Raw genomic sequence first — 21062 nt, forward strand, 5'->3', positions numbered from 1 at the left:
AAGAAATACCTGAAATAATGGTTGAAAACCTCCCAAATATGGTAAAATACATCAACGTAAGAGATTTAAGTAGCTTAACAAACTCCAAGACAAGATAAATTCAAAGAGAACCGTGGTCAGGCACATCCCAGTCACACTACTGAAAACCAAAGATAAAGAGACTCCCGAGAGCACCCGGAGAAAAACAACGTCTTGCATATGGGGGACGCATGATGAGAATGACCAAGCACTTCTTATCTCCGGAGGCCACAGACACCGCCACAACAGCTCTGAAGCGCATGAAGAAAGGAGGATCAGCTGGGATTCTCTATCTACGGGAACTTTCAATAATGAAGGTGAAATAAAGACATTTACGGAGAAAGGAAACTAAAAGAATTGGTTGCCACTAGACCTGCTCTAAGGAATGTTAAAGCAAGTTCTTCAGTATGAAGAGAAATGAAATCAGTAGGGAACTCAGATCTTTAGGAATGACTGAAGAAGAGAGGAAATGGTAAAAGGTTGGGGGAAAAACCCTCTATTTTTTTCTTTTATTTTCTTTAAAACACATATGATTGCTTAGAACAGTACTGCCTCATAGAAATATAATGTTAATCATGCAATTAAAAAATTTAAGGACATTAATTTGAATATGTGCAAAATACAGAGATATATACAGGCTGTGATTTCTACATAATCAATAAAATTATTAGAGGTTTTATATTCATTTTTCTGACACTAAGCTTTTTAAGTCCAGCATGCATTTTATCCACGCAGCACACTTCCATGTAGACTAAGCACAGATGAAATGCCCAAAGCCACTTCCGGAACAATGCCAGCCTCATGCCCAAGTTCTAACATTGCCTCACGGGATTTAGGATGCATGTGGCTGTAATGCAGACGACAGCTACAACAAAGGACCGTGGGACGAAGGGTTGCCAGTGTTCCACATTTTACATGAAGAGATAAAATATGATTTTTAAGTACACTGTGAAAAAATAAGGATATACATTGTACTTCTTAGAGCAACCACTAAAAAAAATTAATGCAAAGAGATACAGGTAGGGAGGCAATACATGAAGATGGAATGTACAATAGCTGTCAATTACAGAATATGGATGTGGCACCTAAAGCAACAACAACAAAATAAACAAGCTGGACTATATCAAACTAAAATGTTTTTGCTTTAGTAAAAGAAACCAACAACAAAGTGAAAAGACAACGTACAGAATGGGAAAAGTATTTGTAAACCATGTATCTGGCAAGAGATTTACACACAAAATACATAAAGAACTCCTACAACTCAACAGCAAAGAAGCAAGGAACTCACCTCAATTTAAAAAACGGACAAAGGGCCTAAAACAGACATTTCTTCAAAGATATAAGAAAGACCACCAGGTATATGAGAAGATGCTGAATATGAGCAATCATTAGGGAAATGTAAATTAAAACCGCAGTGAGGTATCACGTTATGCCAATCAGAGTGGCTATCACTAAAAGGATAAGAAAGAAGAAATGCTGGTGAGGATGTGGAGAAAAGGGCACCCTGTGCACTGCTGGTAGGGAAGGAAATTGGTGCAGCCACTATAGAAGACCGTAAGGAGGATCCTCAAAAAATTAAAAATGGAACTACTCTATGATCCATCAATTCTACTTCTGGTTATTTATCCAAATAAGTAAGTAAATGTTCACAGCAGCATTATTTATAATAGCTGAAACACGGATACAATCTAAATGTCCATTGATGGATAGATGGATAAATTGTGGGACACACATACACACACAGGGATATTTTTCAGCCATAAAAAAACAACAAAATCCTACCATTTGCAACAACATGGGTGGACCTTGAAGGCATTACGCTAAGTGAAATAAACCAGACAGAAAGACAAAGACCGTATGATCTCACATGCGGACTCTCTAAAACCAACCAACCAACCAAACTCAGAAAAAGAGATCGCACTTGGGGTTACCAGAAGCAGAGAGCAGGGGGAGGTGTACGGCAAGAAGGTGGCCAAAAGGTAAGACTTGCAGTTGTAAGATAAGTACTAGGGATGCAACGCACAACATGACAACTACAGTGAACACTGATGTATGATCTGTAGGAATGTAGTTAAGAGAGTAGGTCCTAAGAGTTCTCACCACAAGGAGAGATTTTTGTTTTCTTTTTATTGTATCTATATGAGAAGATGGATGTTGGCTGAACCTACTGTGGTAATCATTTCACAATACATATAAAAGCAAGCCATCACGCTGTACTCCTTAAACTCATACAGTGATATATGTCAATTCTTCCACAATACTGGAAAAAAATAATAATCATTAGAAAATCCAGAAGACAACAGGAAAAGAGAAACAGGGGCGCCTGGATGGCTCAGTCAGTTAAGGATCTGATTCCTGATCTCAGTTCAGGTCTTGATCTCAGGGTCATGAGTTCAAGGCCTGTGTCAGGCTCTACACTGGGCATGGAGCCTACTTAAAAAAAAAAAAAAAAAGGGAAAAGAAACAGAAAAAACAGAAGGGACAAGCAGAAAACAAATGACAATATGGTAGACCTAAATCCAGCCAAATCAAGAATTACATTAAATTGTAATGGACTGGATACTGCAATGTCCAGAGACTATGAGAATGAATAAAAATGCAAGACCCAATTATATGCTTTTTAGAAGAGGTACACTTCAAATATAAAGTCAAAGATAGGTAGAGATTTAGCTTATCATGGGGAAAGATACACCATGCAAACAGTAAGCATAAGAAAGGTGGAATGGCTGTTTAATATCAGATAAAATAGACTTCAAGACTAAGAGTTTTAACAAAGATCAAGGGGGACACCTCATAAAATATAAAGGTCAATTCACTAGAAATGACTTAATCATAAATATGTATGCACCTAATAACAGAGTCCTACATACAGGAGACAAAAATTGAGAGAACTGAAGAGAGAAAAGACAATACCACAATCAACGTAACACCCTCTTCACAGCAATTGTTGGAACTAGACAAAAACAAAAATCAGTAAAAACATAGAGGACCTGAGTAACACTACCCACTGCCTTGCTCTAACTGGTATTTCTTTAACACTATGCAACTGACAACTGCAGAATACACAGTCTTTTCAAGCGCACATGGTGCTAAGAGACTCCATATTCTGGGCCATAAAATCAAGATCAGAACAAGGACAAAATCACTATAAACTGCTACATTTCACTGCCTCTCCTAAAAACACAAAACAGAACAAACTTTTTGGGAAAGTAAAAACAACTCTTCTTTCCCCAAAAAAGGTGACAGGCAATGCTTACTTAGATTTACAGGTAGTCAACAAATAAACCAATAAACCTGGTCACCTTGTTAAGATCCTATAAACAGCCTTAGAGAACCCTAATTACTGATAACTGAGAGAGTATTCACATATTCATAGTTTTGGAAAAATACTGTTAGGATTTCTTTGTATCCACAGTTAGGGATTTAAGCATGATTGCTCAAATCCTTTATTCCATTATACTTCTGAGGTTGCTTCCTTTTTGAAACCATCTAATGTTTCTATTGATCTCACTGTAAGGCTGGAGCACTCAAGTCCCCAAGGAAAAGAGAAAGCACAGACTCAATTTCCATAGCAACTCTAAATCCATCACACTATATTTGTATATGAGAATTTGATTTAAATACATTAATATATGTGAACTTGCAATGTGTCTATGCTTTGGTTGCTATAGGAACCGCAACTTCACATTTCCTTTTAAGTTTAGTAAGTGCTCACCCTTCACAACTGAACCCCCACCCTGACGGCTATCTTGAGTTGCAGATAAGGCTCATGGCAATAAACTTACACATCATGACTCACGATGAGAGACGCACTTAACAGAGCTCTATCATCATGAAAATATCTGATTTAGCGCGTGCTCTCGTTGGTAGATCAAAAGCGGTTCAAGATGCGATTCCTGAGACCGCGGATAGAACAGCTGGCCAAGCAGCCGTTCCGCCGTACGCGGCAGCCCCTGCCTCTGCCAACCTCGTTACAGTGCAGGTAAGTTACCCAACTACGCGCGGACACCAATGCGCTCTGTGGCTTCTCTGAAGCTGCAGAAGGATGTTCTGTGTCTGTCCTGAAATGGCAGAAACATCTAGCACGTTCTCACGACAGCAGAAAGCACCGAGTGTGTGGAGTGTACCTATTTCACACAAAAGCAAAGCACCCACGGAGCATGGCTATGGAAGTCTGTATGGTGAAAACACTTTTTTTTTTGGCCAATTTGGACAGTACTTAATTATCAACAGGCGGATGATCCATTCCGTGATCACATTTCCACTCTAATGTGGGCCTTTTGCCACACGCCTCTCTGGAGCTTCTCCTTATTGCTCTTAATGTATTACAGTCAAGACATGCAAGTTAATTTTAATATTAGCCTAAGGAAATATTTGGGGAGAAGGAAATCCACGGCAAAAATCAATCAAGTATTCCAAAGCAAAAATGAAAAAATAAAGATCTCCTGCTTTCCATTATACCAGCCAAAGCTTGTTTCCATGAATGCAGATGGCTGAGAAATCGCAAGGCTCAGAGGCGGAACGGACATTACTGCTGCACGTTATGGACGTGGCATCACTGTCCGATAACTGTGATCTACATGCGAGAACTCCCAGGGAGCTGACCCTCACCTCAGCAGCAAGCACGCGGACAAAATCGGACTTGTATATAAGGAGGACGGCCCCAAAGGGTTTCAGGCCAGAGGCAGGGAGCCCACTTTAGAATGTAAGTCATTCATGGGGGAGATGATTATTAACAGAAAATTGAACAGGATCTTAAGAATTCGAAGGGAACTCTGAGTGTATCAGTGAGTACATGCTGGCGTCCTACCGACCCTGAGGGACACGGAGAGGCAGGGAGCTATTTATCTGTAATAAAGCAGTCGGGCTGCTGGGCGGTTTAGCAAGCTTTCTGAAGTTTTTTGGCTCTTTCTTTACTGATGCTTATACTTCCTATTGCTATCAGTGTACTCCTTGCCCTAATAAGTTATGTGCTGAGAAACCATATCCCCATGTTTGTGACAATTATACATTTTATAAGACAGATTTTACAACACCTAGTCTGACTCTTGGAAGACATTTTGGCTTACATTTTCTTGGCTGTATTCCCACGAGTTGGACTTGACTTCAAGAAAAATGAGGTCTCACGTATTTATAGGAGCCTTTCACCTATTACAGCTTTTAAAACAATGTTCTATATGTGATGTATACCTGGCTATAATTTTTTCCACAGTATAGTTTTCCCATCCCACAATATCCAAGAGACAGAACCTATTTTATTAAAAAGGGTATGACTGGCTTGACTTTTGAAAATATCCTTTCTCCCTGATTGAGACCAATGAGGCGCACATGGTCAAGGGATTAGGAACACGAGTCTTAAGAACTATACTGCTTTCTGGAACATTAGAAACCCTATTTATTACCTGTTGACTTCAATGTGTTTCCTGAGCTTTGTCACCTGAGAGGTTAAGGTCTGGAAGAAATATATTTCTGTTTCAGGTTCACGGGCATTCTACCAAAATAGCATGCGTTTCTCTGCGGCTTCTGTGAAGGACCAGTGGGGGAACTGCTAGGAAACAAGGCCAAGGCAGCACCATGGGCAGTGGTGCTGGGGCAGCAGGAGCAGTGGTGCCAGTCCAAGGACACGTCGTGACTGTGGAACACACATAAACTTCTGAGGCCTAATTTCACTACTAAAAACTTGGGGGAAAAAACTTGGCAGCTGAGTTTTAAGATGAATCTGTATATCATTAAGAGCTCTAGAAAAAGACCCTAAGATGCGAAATGCCAGGTACCCTGAGTCGCCCCTCCCACCCACGCCCTCCTACTCCATCTGCCCACCAAATCCCCCACACCACTCTTCTTCTCCACCCCCATCTACTGCACTGATCGAGGTTTCTGACCAAACTTGAAGGCCAATTTGAAATGCCATAAATTTTTGTTCCCCAGACTCCTTGTGGCATTTTACCCAACCTCTCCCCAGCACTTGTTAAAATAAAAATAAAATTCCCCTTCCTCTCTAAGTTTGTACCAGCACCCTTGACCTCATTTTCTCCCTCCAGCTTAAGGGTCCTGCTCCACATATTTCCCCTCCTTTTTCCTATCAACAACTATTTCTTCTCCGTGGACCTTTCTCTCATCTTACAAACTTGCTCACTGTGCCTTGTCCTAAAAGCAAACGAAAACACATGGAGGACAACAGCATGCTCCTTCCAATCTCACTTCTTGAGGCTGTCAGCTTTTCCCCACAACAATTCAACTTTTTTCCTGATGAAATTGGTGAAGGTGGAATCTACTCTTACTGCATGACTTTACCATTCGCAAGGTCGTGCCTTCGTCCAGGCTCTGGAATCTAGATTTTATGCACCCAGCGTCTTATGGACCAGTTCTCTTGAGGATTACTCCTCACCTCCTGGGAGCCCGGTATCTTTGGCCTCTTTTCAGGCTACATCCTATTTGATCTCTCCATGATTAATATTCAGCACTGCTGGTGATCCCTCTTTCTCAAAATTTCCTACTGTTCATTCTCTGATGCTGAGTTTTCCTAGTTTTTCCCCTGATGTTCATGTCTTTTTCTCAGCTTCCTCTTTTCCCTCTGGTTCCTTCAATGTATGTATGTATGTATTGCCAGAGATCTGTGCTTAGCTTAGTTTATTTTATATAAACTCATTCAATCTATGGCTTCAAAGCTGGATTTTTTAAGCTATTTTAATCGTCTTCCTCCAATTCCTCTACCCACTCTGGGTCCCATCATTCCACTGAGTGACCCCTAACTTGAGAAATCCAATGTGCTCTTCCAGTCCTCATTCTACTTGACTCCTCCATACACTGAGATATTCTGTTCCCTTCCTTCTGCTTCCTTGACATGTCGTTCCTTCATTTCCTTTACTCTTTCTGGCATCTTCCTGGCTCTTGTACAAACCCTTCCTTTTCTGCCCAAACATGAAATGTTAGAGTCCCTCAAGCCAGTCTCCCTCCCCTTCCCACTGAGGGCTCATGTCCAGCCTCAGTGACACGGATCTATGGAAGCCTCACAGAGGGACCCCTCTAGCCTCTACAATACGCCTGTATTGTTCAGTATTAGTATTCGTCTAGCCACCTCTTACTCATTCTGATTGGAGGGTGGGCATAAATAAGGAATTTGTATTATTTACAAAATTAATGTTACCGATTTAACAAGCGTGAACACTGGTTTTTAGGATGGAACAAGTAGCTTCTGAGGATTTCATCGCTTAACCGTCCAGTACCGCAACCTGTGTACTAATGACCTCAGATGTACGAGAATGCCCTCCTGCTCGATCAAGTCTCTTTTTTTATGGAAAGATGTTTATATTTTTGAAAGGTTTTATTCACAAAACTTTCAAAGGTTTTTTTTAAAAGTTCTAGGTATTCATTCCCAATGACTTCACTTTTGAACCAAGCTGGATAAAATGAGGTCTTGCTGAATATTTTCACATAAAATTTGGCACTGGCTCTACAGGAGATAAGATGCATATTTCATAAGTTTCCTTTGCAAGATTATAGATTATTCATATTTAAAAGTATAAATTGGTTCATGCTCTGGTTTGCAGAGCCAGCAATTAAGCAGTAAAAATATTCCAGTTGAAATCTAAACAGACTTGATATTTTTCAGAAAAGCATACCAAGAATATGAAATCGATCCCTAGAGTATTATCTTAACGCACAGCTTGAATGATAAAAAGTGACTAACTCTGCCTTTTTACTAGTTTAAATCATGAACATTAGACTTATTACAGATAAGGCACTGCTGGGAAGATAATGTGGTCAAATAGGCAACAATAAAAATCACCCAGAGGCACAGAGACTGACTGCTGGGAAGAATCAACCAAACACAGGAGAGCACAGGTGAACCGGAGCCATTTCCCAAAAGGAAAGCAACTGTCGGATCTCACTGTTCGGTACCTGCGGTGGGGGAGTTTGCGTGGTGAGACTTTTTTGGCAGGTTGAAGATCTGTTCGCCGGGGTCGGGGGGAGGGATTGCGTCTTGCCCTTGCCGTGCTTCTACAGGATCATACTCCTTCCCGTCGTAGTTGGCATCATAGAATTTCTTAAACCACTGAATGAAATCCAGGTTGTCCTGGAAACGCCCTTTCACCAGCTTCTCCACTGGGATCACCTGCAATATAAAATCACCAGGAGGCATGACCCCGTCTGTACGAATTTAACACAACCGAAGGGTTCCCTGTAACTATTTCCACAATTACGGACTACTGGTCTCCCCACAGCTTCTTGGCTGGCTATATTCTAGAATTCTCCTTTTTTCCCCACTGTATTAAAGTGAAACTAAAATGCTGTAGGTGTTCTTTGGAATTATTTCGTGCTCCTGAATGGATGAGACGGAACAAGGAACGCCCTTAGCTGTCAAGAGGGGCTGATCCTCTTCACAACGCATGGAATCACTCAAGCATCTCCCTGCAAAAATGGGCCAGGGATGTTGCTGTTTCAAGACTGATGGATTTTCCCAATTTCTCTCTAACACTTGCTCCGGTGGTGGTGGAATGAACTCCTGTAAGGATAACAGCTACCGGAGAGTGTGAATAAGACTCAAATCAACGCTAAACATACATTTATCTGGTGGTTCGTATGAAGCAAAATAAACTTCCCTGTTTGTTGTTGTTTTGTTTTTACACCGTAAATACAAAGATTCAAGCATTAAAAACAACTGCCTGTGGGGCCCCTGGGTGGCTCAGGTGGTTAAGCATCCGACTCCTGATTTTGGCTCAGATCATGATCTCAGGGTCGTGAGATGGGCTGCACAGGAGCACAGCTAACGTGCCAGGGGAGAGCAGACGGACAGAAATGGGGTCTGATTAGGGGAGTCCCTGAGAGCATTCTGCACTATATTCACCTCAACTTCTGAGACAGATTTCACTTTTCATGGAGTAACTCTTTCTACTGGCAACCTAGACAGCCAACAGGTACTCCCTTTAGAGGTCATACAGGAACGTTCAGAATTATGACAGGAAGAAACGTGGGGTGACTGAATAGCTTTATTTCAGCGGGCAGCTATTTTTGAAGGAAAATGGAAAAAAAGAACATAGTTATGCAAATGTGCCATTACCAGGTTCCGACTTCCTCATTTCTGAGTGGGAATCCCAGCTGAATGTAGGCCACGAGAGCTACAAAGCTGGGGGGTGAGTCCAATCACAGGTACACAATTCAGACACAAACCCAGCGTTCCAAGTACACAGCTTCACTGTGCGATAATATGACCAGAAGCCATAGAATCTCAGCAAGGCTTTGTCACCTCAGGAGCTGGATACCACTGATATCCTAAAATGGATCATCAGGACCACTTAAAAACAGAGAATGACCTCAAATATCAACAACCACTTGAAGGAAAGAACAACTGAAGCATTTTAGGCCACCCATTAAATCATTAGCAACGAATTTTTAAAAAATGTTTTAATGAAGCTAAAACTGAAAAGAACTCAAGTACAGAGCAAAATAAAGAGAAACAAACTTTGGGAGGGGACCACATTTTTTGTGAAGACTCTTCAGCGAGGGAGACTTGGGTGCGGAACTCTCTCTCCTACCAAACTTCAGTGAAATCCGCCCACACCGAAGAATTCTTTCCACACATGCACTTAATAGTTGACTTTTTAGTGTGCTAAATATGTTCATGTTTTCTGGTTTACAGCTTTTGTTTATGCCAATAATGATTTTGAAGTGCCTTCTTAGGGAATAAGGCCCTTTAATTAACATTGCTACTATATTTCGTTTTCTGCCAGGTGTGAACCTTTAGAACCAGTTTTAGATAATGGTACTACCTTAACTGCACCAAGCAGGCACTTACTTCTGTTGACTTGATTTCACATTCCCTACCAAAACGGAAGTTCTGGGGGCATAAGTTCAAAATCTGGGGTGACAAGCACCTGCTGTTACGCTCTGACAAACATGCACAGGGACCACTGCCTCTCCAAGGACCCTTGAGTGGAATCGTAGCATATTAAGCTGGAGAGGCCAACAAAGGTGATCAAGGTCAATCTCCCTGCACTGGAATTTTATCTTCAGTGTTCTTAACAATGGCTCATCCACTCTCTCTGTATACGCTTCCACAGAGATATAGAGCTCCCTAAATTTGTTGCATAGCTATTTATGAGTTTTTCTTTTTGATCTAGGAGCATGTCTAGAGAAAGGATATAGAAATGTATAGAGAAGTAATACTGTTAATAAGTCAGGAGAATCTATGTAGCTCTGGTTTCCAATACATATGGAAGGAGCTAATTGGACATTAACCACAGCAAAGGACAAAGTTAAAAAGACTCCAAAACGTTGAGCTGTTAGAGGTAGGTCTTTAGAAATAAAAATTCTGAGAAAACAAGCTGCCAAGATTTTAACATTTTGATAAGAATGCTTTGATTTAGAAAGATACCAATTTCATTAAAAATATGTACAGTTTAGGGGCGCCTGGGTGGCTCAGTCGTTAAGCGTCTGCCTTCGGCTCAGGGCGTGATCCCGGCGTTCTGGGATCGAGCCCTTCATCAGGCTCCTTGCTCTGCTGGGACCCTGCTTCTTCCTCTCCCACTCCCCCTGCTTGTGTTCCCCCTCTCGCTGGCTGTCTCTTTCTGTCAAATAAACAAATAAAATCTTTAAAAAAAAATATGTACAGTTTAGCAAACTTTTCTCTTTTCCTTTAACTTGTCTCTTGTAACATTATTTAAATTTTTCATTTCCATGGCCTAGTTACTGCTACTATTGATGCCAAGAAAAGTTTTTTTTTTCCTTTTTTCTCTTTCTCCTTATTCAAAATTCCTTTCTTCCCAAACCTGTTCCCTCTAAGAAATATATCCAAGATAAGGAATACGGATTAAATATGTATTTGCATAACAGGAAGCATGCAGAGACTGAGTGGACTTCAGCAAGAGTCCTTTAATGGGACTGCAGTCTACTTCATTTGTACCACGCTAGAACAAAACTGTAACATTCAAAGGGGGGAAAGGGGCAGTTTATGGACACTGAGAACTTGTATACACTATGCTGGACACGGTGACATGCATTCTCTCACTCTGACTTCATAACCACAGGGAAAGAGGTTTTAGTTCCACTTTATTGATGGGTAACTAAAAGAATTCAAGTAACTTGCTCAGATCTTGGACACGGGATACAAACACATGCCATTTTCACTGTAACCACAGAGCATCTGGCAAACATAAAAATTTTTCATCTCCAACAGAGTAACAACATTTTAACCTTTATAATTACTGTTAGGGCTTTTAATCTAATGGCGTAAGTTTAGCGACTTCCTTAAATGAAAGCCTCCCCCAATATGGGAAGTGAAGGTTGATGCTTTATGCTAGGCACAGACCCCAAACTACTTTGACAATATCAAGATATATGCCATTGATATGTCTTTGGATTTTTGCATTTTTGCACAAAAACAATTTTAAGGAAAGACCATGCATTTTATGGAGGTGTAAATTAGTTTCCTACCTTATCAACATTCATTCGCTTAAACGATGCTTGCAGAAGTTTAAAATTGTGAATATACTCATGCTCCAGCTTTGCTTGAAATTTTACTTTCTTCAAACTAATGCAGCCTGGAAAAAGCATGTCCATGAACTGGCAATAGGCAGCTCCTGGAAAGAGAGGAGAAAAATGCTGATGTAAGTCTGACTGTAGCCAGGTTGACTGAGGATTGCTAGGCCGGAAGGAGGCCCCCAGCTGTGTGCTCCTCTCAATGTATGTAAACCTCCCTCATTCACTCAGGAGGAGGAGGGAAAGGGACCACGCCTCCGGGCAGCTCCTGCCACTCTCCCCATTCCTAACCACTGTGGTATTGACACTGTTCACTAGAGCATGCCCACATTCCATGAACAGTGAATAGAAATATTTTAATGCCAAGGAAATCAGGGTAAGAATAACTCTTCTTAGCTTTGATCAGAAAAAAAGAAACATTTTTTTCTTCCATCTAGATGCTACCTGCTCCAAGTCTTCAAACTATATAGATGTAAGAGAAAAACAAAGTTTAAACACAAGAAAACTGCTAACTTCTCATGCAATGTGTAGCTCAAAAAAATACACATGCAAATACAAATATACCCAAGCTGTTTTATGTCCACCTTGCAAAATGACTTAGGTGAAACTGGATAACTAAACCATCTAATGCCAAAAACAGTTGTACACCAATTTAATTCCAGGCCAGAGCAATGGGGTCCTATATTAACATGAAGGATGAAGACATGGGGACTCTGAAACTTACAGAAGTTGAGAGTCATGCTGTTTATGACTGAGGAATAAAAATAATAGAAATACTCAATGAGTCCCCTGAGGAAATGGTTCTAGAAAAAAGGATCAGTAAGTCTTTTATATATACCTACACACACACACACACACACACACACATATTTTTTTATGAAGAACCCTTACATCATGACAATTTCCACTAGAAAATCCCAGCAAGATCACGTTTACTGATTCCTATCTTCTTAATAGTTAAGGCTACAGGCACTTAGAAAAGAAATTCAAAGCCAGAATGATTATTTTTCTTTTACAAGGAGGAAAAGCAATCGAGCAGCAAGAATGGGAACAAGCTGCCATTTCGGTGTTCTCTTTCCTTCTCCAGATCTCTTGGTCTGTTTCTATAATGTGCCAATGATGGCCTTTCTGGAACGTGAAAGGCTCCCTCATCCTCTGGTATCAAGGTTTCTGTTGGAAGCTCTTTATTCCATTCGGAAGATTCACCTTTACACCGGAAGAAGCCAACTCATCCCTTAGAGCACAGATGTCGAGCACCCTTTATTGAGATAGGAACCTGAGATCGAACAAGGTGCCAGGGATCTAAGGGCTGCCTCGACAGGAAATGCTGAGGCAGCTCATTGTTCGTAGGTGAGAGTATGAAGTAATGAAATACAGACCACAGTAAATATCACCTCCAGAATTGTTACATCTGTGAGGTTTCCCCTTAGATGGAAATACCCTGAGCACAAACTAGTATATTCCTACTCAAGCAGATGGGCTGGGCTCTCTTAAAAACAAAATAAGACAAAAAACACTAGAGAAGGTGAGAGAAACATCATGATCTTGGGGGGCATTCTTACAGTCCTAATTCAATTATTCAGGTCTTCCTTTTGAAGTGCCCCCACATGGAGCAAATTCCAATAGCCATTTGAGCATTATTTTTACAAGAGATGGGGTGTCTACACATAACTGTCTCATTACCCACTTTTTGAAGTTATTCTTACTTCTGTAGGGTTTAGCATAAAATGTACTTGTAAAGAACCAGATACCTATATTCTTACAAACCAACCAATCAACTCACTCACTTCCCAAATTTAAAACGTAGTAACAGCTTTTGGAAAGAAAAACAAAATTGAAATCGGCGAGAAAAAGGAAAAATTTCTAGTTCACCTAAAGAGAACCACTGTTAATGTTCTGGTATATACCATTCTTTTTTTTTTTTTTTTTTTTTTTTTTTTAATCTAACAGACTGATCCCATTCTGGGTCATTTAACGGTCTCTACTGACATTTTTAATGGCTGTCTCATTTTTATATCATGCTAAGCAACTTCCCCAAACCAAGATTAGATAAATATCCACATATATTTTCTTCAAGTATTTTATGGTGTCAAGTTTCACATTTACATTTTGAATTCATGTAGAATTTATTTTGGTCCATGACATAAAGGATGGCTCTAATTTTAGTTACTCCAAATGTTAGTGGGAATCTGTCATTTTTGGCTCCCAACATTTGGGCACCTTCCTGTCTGGGTTGATGCTAAGTGCCTTGCCTCCCACCACAGTACCAATGGTGAGCAGATATCCTCTTCCCCATCCCCAGCAGGAAAGATGCAGGCCTGTGTCCTGGGCTCTACCCGAGTCTCAGAGTCTTAACAGGGACAGAAATACACAGGGACTATTAGAACTTAGTCATGGTGGCACTGGTGGGATCTAGAGCCCTGCAGAGTCCTGTGACAGCAACACAGTGGCATCCTAGGCCAGCGGAACAAGGGAGGCTCTGTTCCCAGCTTCTGGCTTGATTTCCTATTGACTGAGCTACCAAATATTCTTCCTGTAAATTTGTCTCTGCCTAAGCTTGCCAGGATTATTTTTTTGCTATTTTCAACGGCAAATGCCAACTGTTAAAGTCAGCTAGGTGCTGAACGTCATCATTTCATGAATAATCTGTATTTTTCCCACTGAGGAAAAGCACTACCTTTACTATATATTGCTTCCCTAATACATGCATTTAGGTCTCTCTCTAAAGAGACCTCTTAAATTTGTTTTGGTCTGTCCCAGTGGTTAAGTTCATACTCTGTTAATCAAATACTATAATATATATTATTATCTGTAGAATAATTTCCCTTCGTTCTCAAAATTTTATCATGCATTTATTCTTTTCTTTCTATTTTTATATTTGTCATTCATGGCATATAGAAAATAGATTTACTTTAAAAAAATCAGTCATTTACTAAGTAGTAGCTCTACTGAGATATAACTCACATATCAAAGTTCAACCTTTCAAAGTACAGCTGACCCTTGAATAACATGGGCGCTAGGGGCACTGACCTTCCCACACAGTTGAAAATCTGCATGTAACTTCTGACTTCCAAAAAACTAAACTACTAATAGCTTACTGTTGACTAGAAGCCTTACCGATAACAGTCAACACATTTTGTATGTTTATATATATTCTATCCAAATATTGTATTCTTATAAGGCAAGCTAGAGAAAATAAGAAAATCACAAGAGAAACTACATTTATGATACTGTACTGTACTTATCTTTTAAAAAGCCACATATAAATGGAAATGTGAAGTTCAAACCCATGTTGTTCAAGGGTCAATTGTATACAATTCTGTGGTGTTGAAGGTATTCACAGAATCGTGCATCCATCACTACTAATTCCAGAAGGTTTTCATTATCACCACAATCAGCTTCATACCCATTAGCAGCCACTCTCTCCCCTTCCCTCCCCCCTTGATCCTGGTAACCAACTATAATCTATTTTCTGTCTCTACGGATCTGCCTATTCTGGACATTTCATATAAATAAATCATAACGTATTTGGCCTTTGTGTCTGGTTTAACTTAGCAAAATCTTTTCAAGGTTCATTCGTGTTGTGGCGTGTATCAGAACTTTCTATTCCTTTCTACGGCTTACTAATATTCTATTGTGTGCATATACCACATTTTATTGATTTACTCATCAGTTGATAAACATCTGGGTTTTCACTTTTGGACTATTATGAGCAATGCTACTATGAACTCTTATGTACAAGATCTTGCGTGGACTTAAGTTTTCAATTCTCTTGGACTATGGCACATCTCTATGTTTAACATCTGAGGAACTGTCAAACTGTGTTCTATTTTACACGCCCACCAGCAATGTATGAGGATTCCAGTTGCTCCACATCTTCACCAATCATAATAATCTTTTTGATTCTAGTCATCTTCACTGGGGTAAATTTTGATTTGATTTCCCTAAAGACTAATAACGTTAAACATCTTTTTTCATATGCTTTTTAGCCATTTATGGATCTTCTTTGGAGAAACGTTTATGCAAATGCTTTGCCCATTTTTAAAGTGGGTTATTTTTCCTTTTAATGGTAAAAAGTTTTTTTTCTACATTTTAGGGACAAGTCTCTTATCAGGTATCTGATTTGCAAATACTTCCTCCTGTTCTGTGGATTGTTTTTTACTTTCTTGATAGCATCTTATGAAGCACACAAGATTTTACTTTTTTTTTTTTAAAAGATTTTATTTATATATGAGAGAGAGACAGAGACAGCAAATGGGGTAGAAGGACAGGAAGAGAGAGAATTCCAAGCAGATTCCTCGCTGAGCACGGAGCCCGACGTGGGGCTCAATCCCACACTCCCGAGATCATGACCCAAAGCGAAATCAAGAGCTGGACGCCTAACCGACTGAGCCACCCAGGCGTGCAACACACATTTTTACTTTCGATGAAGCACATTTTTTTTGGGGGGTCACTTGGGCTTTTGTCATTTCTAACAAATCACTGCCCAATCCAAGATCATAATGATTTACACCTACATTTTCTTCTAAAAGTTGTATAGTTTTAGTTCATACATTTAGGTCAATGATCCATTTTGAATTATTTCTTGTATACATAGGTGCAACGTTCAGGTCTAACTTCATAATTTTGCATGTGACTATTCAGTTGTCCTGGCACCATTTGTTGAAAAGACTATACTTTCCATTCAGTGGTCTTGGCACTCTTGTTGAAAATCAATTAGCTATCAATGCATGGGTCTATTTCTGGGCTCTCAATTCTATTTATATATCTATCCTTATGCAGTATTAGTCTTGATTACTGTAGCTTTGTAGCCAGTTCTGAAAACAAAAGCAGAAGTCCTCTAACTTTGCTTTTCCTTTCCAAACAGGTATTCTGGTTTCCTTGCATTTCCATATTAGTTTTAGGATCAGCTTATCAATTTCTGTAAAAAGACAGCTAAGATTTTGATAGGGATTGGACTGAATCTAGAGATTTGGAAAATACTGCCATCTTAACAATAGTCTTCTAATCCATGAACATGGGATGTCTTTCTACTTAATTTCTTTCAATGATGTTTTCCAGTTTTCGGTATATAAGCCTTCCACTTTTAAATTTTTATTTCTTTAAATGCTTTAATGATTGTAAGTGGAATTGTATTCTTAATTCTGTTTTTGGATTACTCATTGTTAATATACAGAAATACAATTGATTTTTGGGTATTGATCTTGTATATCCTGAAACCTTGCTTAACTCATTTTCAGTTATAATAGTTTCTTGTTGGTGCTTAGGATTTTTTTCACATACAAGATCACAACAGCCATAAACAGAAAATTTTACTTTCTTTCTAAACTGAATGCTTATTTTTCTTGGCCAATTGCCGTGGTTTGAACCTTTAGTACGATTTTGAAAAAAGTATTGGCAGTGAAAATCCTTGTCTGGTCTTATGGGGGAAGCATCCAGCTCTTCACCACTAAGTATGATGTTAGTTCCAAGTTTCTCATAGATAGCATTACCAGATTGAGGAAGTTCCCTTCTATTTGTCCTTCAGTATCTTTTAAAATAAAAGAGTGTTGAATTTTGTCAGATGCTTTTTCTGCATCTATTATCACATGGCTTTTGTCCTTTATTCTATTAAATGATGTTCTACATTGGTTTCTTTAATCCCATTTGATCCAACCTTGCATGAATTTCATTTGATCATGGCACATAATCCTCTTTATATGTTTCCAGATTCATTTTGCTAGTACTTTGTTCAGAAATTGTGTCTATTTATAAGAGATATTGGTCTGTAGTTTTCTTGTCATATCTTCAGTTTGGGTTGATACCGGCCCTCACAGAATAAGTTGGATTCTCCTCTTATGTTTTGAAAAGATTGTGAAGTGTTGGTGTTAATTTTTTCTTTTTTTAAACATTTGGTAGAATTCACAGTTGAAGTCATCTGGGCTCTGGCTTTTCTGGGATTCTTTAAAAATTACTAATTCCCTCTCTTATTATATAGGTCTATTAAGAATTTCTATTTTAAGTTTTAGTTGTTATGTCTTTCCTAGATGTTTATCCATTTTATCTAGGCTATCTGGTTTTTTAAACATTCATTTTCTAACTCATGAGTTCTAATAAATTCACAGTTGTTTCTCTTCAGTTTCCTAGGGACAAATAATACAAAACAATACCTTTTTTGTAAAATATTTTTATATGTGTATATATGTTTATATATACTTTTTTTCTTTAATGAGAAAATCTCCTGTTCTTCCTTTAAGTCTGTTATTGGCCACTAATTTCTGATACTATGGAAATATTTTTCTGAGTTTTACTAACAGCTGTATCAGGAAGGATCCCAAGTTTTACCAACTACCTCTTTAGCAACCATGGAGACAATAAAAATGTTTTCTCCTTTATCTATTAACTGATCACATTCTAGATTTCCTAAAGTTGAATCATCTTTGCATTCCTGGTGTAAGTCCCACGTGGGGATGTTTACTAAGCTTTCATTACAGTGGTTTAGATTCACAAATACTTTATGATTTTTGTACCTATACTCATGAGACTGTCTGCAACTTTGTGTGCTTTTGTCCTGTTTATGATTCTTTTATGTTTAAAAGATAGGTTGGGAACATTTTCCTGTTTTTGAGGGTCTAAAATCTTGTGCACTAAAGACAAAAAATTTTTAATTAGATTGCCATGGCACAGTTTACTACCTGTATACTCTCAGCTTCTCCCACCTCTATGCTTTCAGAACCCCATAAGCATCAAATAAGTAGAGTCATTTTTATCCAATAGTCAATGTAGACAGAGTAGATCATATTAGCATCTCCAGTAAATGGCACATTATATGATCATTTAAGGTATTCTATCATAGGTCATATTTTCTAGAGTCAAAGGAATCCCTGAAAATTTTGAAGAAATAGCTTATTCATTTTGGGAACTATGCTTAAGATTTGTTGTGACTGTCCCTGGGTATGTGCATCTGGGTATTTTCAATTTCCAGTTTCCCAAATTTCTAGTGCCCAAGAGACATCATGAAAAGAATACCTTGAAATTAATTGTTGCTACTAAGAACATGGTCAAGAGTTCCTGTTGGGAGCAGGAAACTATAACCATGGCATAACTGGAACCAGGCTGTTGTATTCCTGTATCTATCAAAGGTGAACCCTCCAGCTGTGCTCTACATCACATCTCCTCTCACCTTCTCACTGAAGTCATGACTCCAACTACCCTTAGTCTCTCTTGCAGCGTCAATTTCTTCATGCTCTACTACCGTTTGACTTTATCTGAAGTGACTCTCCATCATGTCACCTTGTTTTAGGTCTATTTTATTAATTCTTATATTGGTCTGTGGTTTCCCTCCCCCCTCACTGCAATATGAGTTTCAAGAGAGCTTACACTTTATCTGTCTAGCTTCCTTCTGTATACAAGCCTTTACTACAGTACTTGGCATGGGGTGGCCTTTAATATCTGGTCAACAAATCAAGGTTTAGAGGTTGTAGCAGTTGAGCCCCAACAAGGGCTGGTTGATAGTAAACTTCTAATGTTACCAAAGTCCCAAATAAGAGTACCAGAAACGTTGCTATATATTTTAAGAATTGATAGCATAAAAATTAACAAGCAATCTAAATTAAGAACCACCCTGGAAACTAAATTTGCAGACAGGTGAAAGATAAACCTCAAAAAGCTAAATACAATACACTCCGGTAAAAGCAATCCAAATTGTAGGATTGCTTATTAACAAGATTATGATGGGCCATGCTCTGAGGCCATGGACTCAAAGTACTCTGTAGTCATGAAAGTCAACAAGTTTTGAAAATGATCAGGAAATAGAAAAAAGGAAAATATTCTTTATAGAGCGCCATGCTATGCCTGTACCTACAGCCGTAAGAATGGTTTCAGTTGTTATACATCAGAAGTGACATAATGGAGCTAAAAAGTTTGGGGACAGGATCCAAAATGACTAAGTGAGGCTTTGTATGAAGGCAGAACTCAAAAATGAATTCTGATACTCAAAAGATTCAAGAATATAGGAGTTAAGTCTATGGAATCATGCAAAGCATGAGAAGGCAATCTCATTTCTACCAGATTCCAGGATTTGACATTACATCAATATCAGGATAAACTGACATTTTTAAACGGAAATGTCCAGATAACAAAAAAGGAAATATTAATTTATAGATTATGCCAAGAAATAAGAAATGAAAATACCCACATTCATGTAAGATCTGTTAAAGCTTTCATGTCTATTTTTAACATTCGGAACCTCACTGGGATATTTTCATCACTATCACCCTATTTTACAGATTTGGGAACAAAGTTCAGAAAGTCATCCAGCTAATAAAAATAACAGAAGTGGAATTTATACTCTGATCTGAACTTCAATTTCCTAAATATTTCCTCTTCTCATATGCTGCTTCTAAGAAATTACAACTGAAAATTTGAAGTTTAGAAATTTTTCTAGATTATAATTCTGTAAGAAGTCACAAAATAAACTGTAAGAGAACGTATGAACCTTTCAGACTGATGTCAGGGGTGGAGGGCCAGCTGTACCCTTCCTCTTCATAGAACAATCTTGGGGGGGATAGATAGTTCATTTGTCTGTTCCTGTGTCATGATTTCAAATTCCAGTATATATACACGTGTAAGAATTTACTTTTACATATTTATGTAATGTATATATAAAAATATAATACATATATATTACTGTTGTCAAAATCTCTTAGCACTTTCCCAGAAATGTGACATCATCTGTGGAGAAGATATTAAGCTATATTGGGTTTTGCCACAAAGAACTACTCAAATTGCCCATCTGATGTTTTCACAGGCCAAGGAACTATTCTACAGAAATGTCTGTATCACTGGATTCAATTACAACCTTCTACCATCTTAGGTGGCATTGATGAAGGGTCAGAAGGATGACAACCTTAATTTGCCGGACACATCCACACAATTATATCTCTCTTTACAGGTAAATGATTTGTGACAAAGCTTCTTCTCTCAAGCTAGAATCAAACAGGACCAGGAAGTGGGCAGAGGAAGATACAGAATGGAACTTTTGGTCCTCGGATCGAAGCCTTAATCATCCTGAACGGATTGTGACAAGTCATACCTTTCTAAGCCAGCAGTATTCCTATCTGCAAAACATCAGGTTTGGATACATCTCTAAGCTCTAAAATTAGACGATTCTCTAATTCTCTGCCACCAACTTCTCTTTTAAGGGATACTTGATATTTCTACTAATCAGGAGACAATAATGCTTCATTCTCATATGACTAAGACTTTTGCCAGTGCTCTTGCTTCTAGCCATCACCACCTTTTATCGTAGTTGCTGGAAGAGACACTAGGGACACCGCTATGTCTGGAGTAACGCTCCCGGGGGGCACACATGCCCCTTCTGGGTTACAGCTCTCCCATATATTCCTCCTTGAGCTCCTGACATTTACATACTCAGCAACAGAACTGTATGTTCTGTCACAGTTGAATTAGTAAAGGTCTTTCCTATTGGAATACTGTTTTTACACAATAATCAGGATCATTCGAGCTCTATTTCTGCATTCGGCCCTGTCATTCCTTGATCTGGGTATTATTGCAGAACCATGTCT

General features: G+C 38.9%; 1 protein-coding gene across 5 annotated transcripts in view; it reads right to left on the minus strand.

Moving 5' to 3' along the window:
* The window catches only part of MAPRE2 (microtubule associated protein RP/EB family member 2), a 151143-nt gene that overhangs the window by 26571 nt on the left and 103510 nt on the right, over positions 1-21062 (minus strand). For all 5 annotated transcript variants that reach the window (XM_026496174.4, XM_057313143.1, XM_044382940.3 and 2 more), the window contains 2 exons: positions 11452-11597; positions 7921-8134 (listed from right to left, as the gene is read on the minus strand). In XM_026496174.4, the coding sequence (XP_026351959.1) occupies positions 7921-8134; positions 11452-11597 (360 nt within the window). The remainder of the gene's footprint in view (positions 1-7920; positions 8135-11451; positions 11598-21062) is intronic.

This window comes from Ursus arctos, unplaced genomic scaffold (assembly GCF_023065955.2).
Source record: "Ursus arctos isolate Adak ecotype North America unplaced genomic scaffold, UrsArc2.0 scaffold_17, whole genome shotgun sequence".
Classification (NCBI taxonomy): Eukaryota; Metazoa; Chordata; class Mammalia; order Carnivora; family Ursidae; genus Ursus; species Ursus arctos.